Raw genomic sequence first — 9,772 nt, forward strand, 5'->3', positions numbered from 1 at the left:
CACAAAGATGATTGAGGTAGTGGAGCATCTCGCTTATGAGGAGCGGCTTAAGATGCTGGGTCTCTTTAGCTTGGAGAAGAGGAGACTGAGGGGTGACCTCATTAATGTTTATAAATTTGTAAAAGGTGAATGTCAGGAGGAAGGAGCCAGGCTCTTCTCAGTGACAGCCAATGACAGGACAAGGGGAAATGGGAGCAAGCTGGAGCATAGGAGGTTAACTTTTTTACTGTAAGGGTTACAGAGCACTGGACCAGGCTGCCCAGAGAGGCTGTGGAGTCTCCTTCTCTGGAGACATTCAAAACCCGCCTGGACGCATTCCTGTGCAACCTAGTTTAGGTGATCCTGCTCTGGCAGGGTGGTTGGACTGGATGATATTTTGACATCCCTTCCAACTCCTAATATTCTGTGATTTGTTCATATTGTCATGGTGGTGTCATTTAGACAGTTGTTCTATCACCTGATGGCTCCTCCCCACTCACAGCAGGGAATCAGAAAAAGGAAAGGAGACCTGTGGGTTGAAATAGAAACAGATTTAATAAAATAATAATAATAAAACTCAGTATTAATATAAAGTGCACAGAGTTATACTCAGCTGATACAGTGTTCGCAAGCTGTGATGGTTACAACAAGCGGGAGAGGAGGCTTCAGAACGATGGGCGAGACCCTCCTGGGACAGCAGCCATTGAGGAAAGAGAGGGCCAGCAAGCTCCCCAGTATATAGAAAATGTGATGTTTATGGTATGGAATAGTTTTGTTGGCCAGCTTGGGGTCAGCTGCTCTGCTTGTTGATCCCCCCAGCTTCTGCACCTGACAAACTTGAAACTGCTAAAGACCTTGATCACTACAGCAACCTACATATGAGAGCCAGCCAATAACTAAACCAAACTGTCTTATCAACTTTATTCCCATGGAATTGAGTACTGTAGTCTTTCCAGAGCTGAGAATTGAATCTATGATTCTATCCCAGTGAAACCAGTACACCTGGATTTGTAACTTTGATAGCAGGATTGTGGATCTTCACACACCAGCAAAACTTTGCCAACTGCAGAGTGAGAGGTTCTGCTGGGTTTACTCTGAGTCCTGCTTGAAAGTGTGAGTGATGGATAACTGTGAATATAGCAGGCTGTGCAACCAACTCTACCTGTAACACGGAAGGCATTTTCTATCAGTCAATATCCTGTGTTTGTGAGTTCTTGAAAATGCAAAGGAAACCTGGTGTTTGGATCTGTTTCTGGACCCTTTGAAGACCCTCTGAGGTTGCCTTCATGTCAAATGTGAATTCCTGAACTGTAATCTCAAGACCATTAGGGTCAGACACGTTTTCCACTCTGTGAGAGAAGTGGAGAGCCTTAAATTTTGCTGTAGTTGGTGCATATGGGGGCTGTTTGCAACGTACTTTGACAACTGAAAGGAATTCAGATGATTTAGCATGGATTTAAATATTTATTGCCTCTTTCAGCATGAGCTGCCGCCTGTCGTGGTGGCCATCACCAAGACTTTCCTCACTCCCAGACTCCTGGCCTACATGTGAGAGCTATCTGCTGCTATCCTCTGGCATAGATGCCAAGTTTTATGCATATATATTTGTGAATCACTTGGGGATGAAACAATACAAGATTTATAATGATCACTGGCATTATTAGCATTAATGTGAAGAGCTGTGTGATTCTGATGTCTTTTTTCCCTCTTTTTGTTTCAGTTCATTGCCTTTGCCTCCTTATTCTTCATCCTAGTTTCAATCACAACCTTTTGCCTGGAAACACATGAAGCTTTCAATACTATCATAAACAAAACTGAACAGGTCATCAATGGAACAGAAACTGTGCTACAGTATGAAATTGAGACAGATCCTGCTCTGACATACGTGGAAGGAGTCTGCGTGGTGTGGTTTACATTTGAATTTTTAGTACGTGTTGTTTTTTCCCCCAACAAACTTGAATTCATCAAAAACCTCTTGAACATCATTGACTTTGTGGCCATCCTACCCTTTTACCTAGAAGTGGGCCTGAGCGGGCTCTCCTCCAAAGCTGCTAAGGACGTGCTTGGTTTCCTCAGGGTGGTAAGGTTTGTGAGAATCCTGCGAATCTTCAAGCTCACCCGGCACTTTGTGGGACTCAGGGTGCTGGGCCACACTCTGAGAGCCAGCACCAATGAATTTTTGCTGCTGATAATATTCCTGGCACTTGGTGTTTTGATATTTGCCACCATGATCTACTACGCAGAGCGGGTGGGAGCCCAGCCTAATGACCCGTCGGCGAGTGAACACACACAGTTCAAAAACATCCCTATCGGCTTCTGGTGGGCTGTAGTCACCATGACCACCCTGGGATATGGGGATATGTATCCACGGACTTGGTCAGGCATGCTGGTGGGAGCCTTGTGCGCACTGGCGGGAGTGCTCACCATAGCCATGCCTGTGCCTGTGATTGTTAACAATTTTGGGATGTACTACTCCTTGGCCATGGCAAAGCAGAAACTGCCGAGGAAGCGGAAGAAGCACATCCCTCCTGCTCCTCAAGCCAGCTCACCCACCTTCTGCAAGACGGACTTGAACATGGCCTGCAATAGCACACAGGGAGATATCTGCCTGGGCAAGGACAACCAGCTGATGGAGCACAACAGATCATCAGGTAGGATCCCACTGGAAATGCGTGTCCTCTGAAAACACTTTATAGACCAGTATGTTTGGTAGGGGTCAGAAAGCAGCCAGTCTTTCTGCCAGGAGAAGACGTAGCTCCCACCCTTCTCCCCTCCAGTGTTTGCGTGTGTCAGTCTCATAGAGGACAAAATAGGAATAGCGTTGTTCCCAAACCTCTATGTAGCTGGTCTATACAGTTTTGCTTGCTCTGTTGAGAATGCTTTCCTGCTGTTGATATCAACCTTTTCTTTTGCCTGTTGTTTGTTGCGTCGTATGGATGTTTCTTGTTTTCCTGCATGACTGTGACTATTTGAGCAGCCACTGTGTCCCACGCTGTTGGACTCCATGGTGTTTTGCCTCAGTGTCTGTCTCTTGTGTCAGCTTTGCCTGTGCCACATCGTGGCCTGTTAAGCAAGATTCTACAAAGAAGCAGTCATTTAAAAGGAGCAGGTGCTTTACATCCAAAGCCCAGCACTCAAAGGAAATGAGAAGAAATTATGTTTCTAGCTTTCTTTCCATTTGGCATTCCACTTCCCTGGCTAGAAGAACCTCCTTTGTCTGTGTTAGATGAGACATTGCATGATATTTACTATTCATTGAATGATAATAGAATAGCTGTTGTAAAATTTGTCAAGAAAAATGAAAATGACAGCCCCTAGCAACATCATCATTATTAGTGCTGATTTTTATGATTTATATCACCTTATTTGATAGAGTTCCAAATGACGCATAAGGAATATTTTGTGCAAATCATTGAAAAAATGCATATCAAATGACAGCCTCTGCCCCTCCAAGTCACTGCAACATATTCCATGTCTCTTCAAATTAGAGAGTAAATTTTTTCTCTCAGTATATTTAAAAAAAATTTCTAGTAGCAAGGAATTTTTTGTTTGTTTCTTGAATGTATTCCTACTTAAGCCAAGCACAATCTGATTGCAAAGCTCACATACCAGTCATGAAACTCCTGTTGGAAACCTGTTAAAGCGTAATAAGAGCAAAACCACCCATAACTGGCATAATTCAGTAATTGAAATTTATTTTTTAAAAAGAAGAGTCTGAAAAATTGGTCTCTGAACAGTATCCGTCTTTGGTCTGTTGCTCTGTTACTGAATAGCATTTATGTTCAAAGAAGCTTGGTTTCAGTCTCTGAGTGAGTGTTCACAGACAAAGTTAACACAGCTTTTTGAACTTCCCAAATATATTTAAGAAGATGGAAATCCTTGAAAGGACTCCCACTGAGGGTGGAATATAGTTAGTTTTGCAGTGCTTTGACTGATACCCACTTTCAGACATCTTTAAAGTGTTAATGATAATAACTTTTTCATACCATCAGATCCTACTAAAGGTATCCCAGAATGGAGGAGGTTCAGTGTGATCAGAGCAAAGAAACACTTTTCTTTGTCTGCAGCCTTATTTACAAGGTGTTATAATCCTTGAAGGTAGAGAGAAAGCAGATATGCAGAAAGAAGGCATTTTAAAATGTTAACTTTCTCTTCAGAAGTGCCACCACTCATATTGTGCACTCTAGCTTTACAGCTACAGGTAGAGAATGCAGTTAGAGTTACGAGTAATTCTGTGCAAAACTTCAAGGCTGAATATAGTGCTTTGCATTACCAGCTCAAAAAAACACATACTCCAGTTTAAATGCAAAGGTAAAGCTGAAGTCACTAACATGACGTTACCTGTTATGTTCTGCACTAAGCAGAGATTTTTTTTTGTCGTTCTAGAAGTGTAGCCTCAATCTGAAATAGATGATTTTAAAAGAGGGTCCTTTGGGAGTGCCAAATCAGGAGAGTTTTATTGTTTGAAAAAATAAACTACACAGACCAAAGGCAGCATTTAATGCTGGGTACTTATGATGACCAACAGTGCAAGTGTGATAAGTATAGAAATGAAAGTTAAGTGTGTTATTAAACAGGCTTTAATGCCAAATATTGAAAATTCAACCCTTCTGGGGGTGGAGTTGTCTTTAAAATACGCTAAATGACATATTCTAAGCAAAAATTACTAACATGACCACTTATTTAGCAAAAAGGATACCCTAAATAATAAATACTTGTTTGAAATATCCAAAGCTGACTGTATTCTGGAAAGTTACAGTCCATAATAGGAAACTAACCAAGCCTTGATTTGATTATTTCTTATTTCATGTTAATTTAGTATACCTTTATATGAGATTTAAAAGAACAGGAAAATCAAAGATCATTTGTGCTTGAATAAAAATATACTTTTTGCCATTTTGTATTGATTAATGGTAGATTGCAATCTTGTTTTCTTCTAATGATTTACCTTATAATTATTTTTTGAGTGATGGGAATATCCAGCATTCAGCATAAGCTCTTTGTGATGTCTCATTTCCTCATTCATTATTGTCTGTAAATGGGCATGGTGCTTTAACCAGTGTTATCAGGTGAAGACAGTGCAGGAAGTGAGCAGCCACTCTCACCTGGTGAAAGGCTCCCTCCCATCAGACGCTCTAGTACCAGAGACAAAAACAGAAGAGGGGGAACATGTTTCCTACTGACAACAGGTGATTACACGTGTACTACTGATGGAGGGATCAGGAAAGGTATGGACATCTTTCATTAGATAATAAAAGATTACTCAGCAATGTGCTTGTGAAAAGCAAGCTTAGAGTAAAATGTTGTGCACAATGCTCGTAGAGGAAAGACTGTACTCACAATGTATCTTTTTTCTTTATTCCTAGTCATTCTTTTCTTGCTCTCCTTTTAGAAACACTCATCTCCTTTAGTCTTCACAGAATGTGCTTGATGTTGGACCATCATTTCACTTGTGTCTTCATTTGCCTGTTACTTTTACTGGAAAAGCCTGCAATTCAGACCTTGCTCATTCAACCACTCATCACTCAATACCATTTGTCATTCTAAAAGACAAATTAATGATTGAATAACTTTGGTATGCACTTAACTTAGCAAAAATTACAGCCCAATAAATTACACTTAAAAGGTTGAAATGTCAGACGTAAGCAACATTTTTCTTCTGAACACAAAAAAGCGTAAAATATGAGATGCTATTTAGATTTCTTTCAAAGACGTTTGAGTTTATAATGCCACAAAATACTTCCTCCTTGTAGCACACCACTAATGCTAAAAGGTGACTGTCTACCCCAATGAGAATACAACTACAATAAACAATATTTGATCTTGCAAGGTGCTAAAAATGCCTTTCTAGTTATTCAGCCTCTTCAAATCTGATTACTCACTTTTTGGTAGAACTGGGCTCCCCAGGCAGAGTTTGCAAAACCTGTCCTTATATGTATCACCCAGGTGACTGATGGTGGGGCTATCCCATCAGGCCACAGCTGGCTGTGGCTGGAAACCTAACCTCAGGGCATAGACACAAAATCAGCAATGCCAGTGGAAGTCTTGCTATTTCCTTATCTACGAATTGTGTTGGTTTCTTGGCAAATTGTATCATTCTGACAGGTTTCCCATTTCTGAGTGCAGATGTGCAGTTGTTCACCTCAGAGTTCATCTGCAGTAGCCATGTGGCACTGGACAAACATTTTTGGCTGACATTTTTCTGTCCCCCCCCCCCTTTTTTTTTTTTTTTTTAAAACCCCCTTGCTTTCTATACAGCAAACATAGCTCTCCCAGCCTGCCATAGATGTTGAAGGACTTATCTTGGGTTATTCTGCAAATGCTTTTTTTGTATTTTAAAAGCATGAGCTAAGTAGGTTGAACATGCAAAGGCAGATATGCAACCAGATTTCGATATGTTTGGTATTTGTAAAGAATATGATTGTCTCTATGCTCCTGTGTTTTATATATTCTATATATAATATTTAGATTAAATGGGACTTCATTGCAAACATATTTTTGTACAGATTTAGGATGCTTTCCACTGAGTGCGTATTTTGCATGGTCTTCTCAACAACTAGAATTATTCACAACATCTTTCATTGTAAAGGTCCAGTCTTTTAAGGAGGTCAGGAACACCAGAATAAGGCAGATTGTCATGGCATCTTGCAAGATAGGTTTTTTAACTTCTTTTAGAAATGTTAGTATAAACATTTGAATGCAGTCCACTTGGCAGTAATCATAATTAGAACAGATCAAAAGTAATAAAAGAAGTTACCAATTATCTTCTAAAGACGTATTCATATAACAATAAAATGTCTTTTATACTGAGACTATGTGAATATTTTAATTTCAAAAACTAGATTAAAGAGAAAATTGTTTAATAGTTTTTACTAGAAAAAAGGAGCTTGAGTTCAGAACTGACAGTTTCTCAGTGAGAAATACGCTCTTTGACTGGCTCTGATGATGACCTTAGTCTAAGCTGAAATGTTTAGCCATTGTCTTTGAAGTTTATTTTATAAAGAGTAGGGAAGTTAGCTCATAAACAGAAAACCTCTTCATGTAACATCCAAATGGTTTTTAATACTTGAATTCGATTCACACATCAAGTCTATTACTTTTTCATTTTATTTTTTTCCCCTTTTTTTGTGGTACATCCTGCTTGTCTGGTTTATTCCTTGGTTGGTTCTTGGTTGTATTCAATGATCATTTATTCTTGGCTTTTTTGCATTATCACCTAAACTCCATCTATAGGATGATACTGATTCAAAGCTGATCCAAATGAAATATCTGGAAAGTGCCGATTTTGGATCATGCTTCTATCTCTACTCATGTTGTGTATCTGTTTTTCATTTTTTAGGAATTACTGTTTTCTTTATCATCTTTACCATCTTCCCCTATCAGTTCTTTGCTTTTATCATTAGAAAGGTAGCAGGAAAAATATTTTATATAAAGAGTATCCTAGTTTCTGTTTAAAAAACCCAAAAAGCTACCTGATTCTTTTGGGTTGTTTTTTTTTTTTGTAAGATTTATTTTTACAGGAAGGTTAAATATATACGCTAGCATTATGCTTCCCTTCTATTCCCCTTTCAAACATGATTCTTTCTAATCTCTGTAAATACTGATAGAAGCTCAGAAACTGGAGGCTGTTTTTGAAATGTATGAGAAGTCTGTGAAGCATCACAGTCTGGCCTGCCATTGCAATCTGGAGAGAACATTGTACAAAGTTTTAGCAGACATGACTTTATACATTTATTTTAAGTATAGTTTTACAGTGTGCAATTCTCAGTAGGTAAGAAATACGTTGATTGTCATTAGGGGAGAACCTGAGATACAATTTTTTCTGGAGATATTAACAACACTCTGTTAACTATCTGTCATCTGGAGATCAGGAGCCAGTAACTTTATCAATAAGACAAAAATGTCTGGTGACATCCTGTGTAATGTTTGGCTGTATTGTCACTGACGTTTTACAGTTTCTATGGGAAAAGTCTCAGTATTTCACTGTAAGCAATTTATACCCGAATGACTTAACCTGACAAATGCTGAGGCGCATCCTTATCTTCAAGGGAATAGGTAGTGCCACTGAAATCAGAGGGACTTCTTGTGCTTGCAGTGAAGCATCTATACTTGTAGTTGAGGAGTGGGATCCTGTCTGGCTTCATCTTCATTGTATTTCCTTTCTGATACCTCTCTCCAGACCGATGGGCTGATTGTTTTCTTCATAAGTGGGATCATTCAGGTGCTATTGAAAATACTTGAATATGAAGATAGTGAAGCCGTGAATAGCAATGCTTTTCCAGTGTTTTACAGAATAGCCTCTACGTGGTGAAAAACAGCCTATATGTAGCAAAAAGTAGGTAGCTAGCGTTCACAGAGTATGTGAACAGAAATGTCTGCAAGTGCAATGTTCCCTCCAAATTGTGAAGCATTATGTGATTGCCTCATTTAATGATTAATTATTTACTATTCGCTTATGTGGATTAATACAGGTTATTTCATTTGAGTCAGTTGAAGAATGACCACAAATATGATGTTTTAAATTTGCCAGTCAGAATGCATTTGCAAATATGTCAAAATCTGTTATCTTATTATAGTTTAACATTAGATGCAAAGTCTTAGGGTCAATATTTCTGAAGATGGAGCTTCTTTCCCATAGTATCATTCATCAGAAGTGATTTACAGATACTGTATGCAATTTTACCTGGTTTTTGTTTTATTTATTTTTAAAGAAAATTCATCCTTTATTATGAATTGGATTTAGCAGAGATTATGTGATTCTAACAGTTTTTATAGTCTGTCTTAATGGGCTTTGGATTATGCTTAGCCCAGTAACTCACTCAGTAACTCTGTTGGGATTCTTTATCTTGCACTCTGTGCAACCCTGCTGAAGCCAACAGAGTGGCACTGAGTGCAGGATAGGATGTAGTCAGATCTCTCATGTGATGGTCTGCTTAATTTTCTGGGAAAGAATAGCTGCATTAATTTGTAAATAAATCTATTTATTAACATATTTTGCTAGTAATGTATCTCAGCATTGAGTTCTTTTGCAGGCAGATTCCCTCTGAGTCCCAGATAGCTCCTTGGATTACATTACATTGTATTGTTCGTCTTTGTCTATTTTTTTGGCTGAATTCAACTGATGTCTGTGCATTTTCTCATACAAGGCTATGAAAAATCTCGAAGCTTAAACAACATAGCTGGCTTGACAGGCAATGCTCTGCGACTGTCTCCAGTAACATCACCCTACAGCTCACCTTGTCCTCTAAGGCGCTCTCGGTCTCCCATCCCTTCCATCTTGTAAACCAGATGGCATCAATCGGCTACATAATATTAATTCAAATACTGTTTACCACATATGGGAAATAAATGTAGCATTAACCATAGACTCCACAAATATGGTATAACTCCTGCATGATATAACTGTCAGTAGTAAGAAATGCCACTTGGGTAGCTGAAAAATTTTATCTTGGCTTTTAAAGATTACCTAAGGTAGCGCTTCTCCTTTTATCTACTATATTGTCCTACTTTCTTGTGGCAATAAAAGGACAGTTAGTGGATGCTGTTGGCCAGTATATTCAATAAATAAGCATATTTTCAGGGAGATTCACTTACAATAATGTGCTTCCAACTAATTATCAGTCGCTCCATTGAACATCCATTCCTTGTGATTCTAATCCATTCTGACGATGTCTGGAATCGTGTCTTGGTTGCACATAGTGTGACTTGGGTCTGCTCATTTGCATGGACCATCCTGTCTCCATCACCTGACAAGCCGTGTTGCTTGGAGACCACAGAAGGCTCTGGATGTGTG

General features: G+C 39.1%; 1 protein-coding gene across 1 annotated transcript in view; it reads left to right on the forward strand.

The window, feature by feature from the left end:
• Window positions 1-1,699: 1,699 nt before the first annotated feature.
• LOC104539036 (potassium voltage-gated channel subfamily C member 2-like) overlaps window positions 1,700-9,772 on the forward strand; it is a gene marked incomplete at its 5' end in the record, with an annotated part of 10,083 nt that continues 2,010 nt past the window's right edge. Inside the window, 2 exons of the mRNA XM_010182461.1 lie at window positions 1,700-2,630; window positions 5,040-5,207. Of these exons, the coding sequence (XP_010180763.1) occupies window positions 1,700-2,630; window positions 5,040-5,207 (1,099 nt within the window). The remainder of the gene's footprint in view (window positions 2,631-5,039; window positions 5,208-9,772) is intronic.

The sequence above is a fragment of the Mesitornis unicolor genome, unplaced genomic scaffold (genome assembly GCF_000695765.1).
Source record: "Mesitornis unicolor isolate BGI_N332 unplaced genomic scaffold, ASM69576v1 scaffold23204, whole genome shotgun sequence".
Lineage (NCBI taxonomy): Eukaryota > Metazoa > Chordata > Aves > Mesitornithiformes > Mesitornithidae > Mesitornis > Mesitornis unicolor.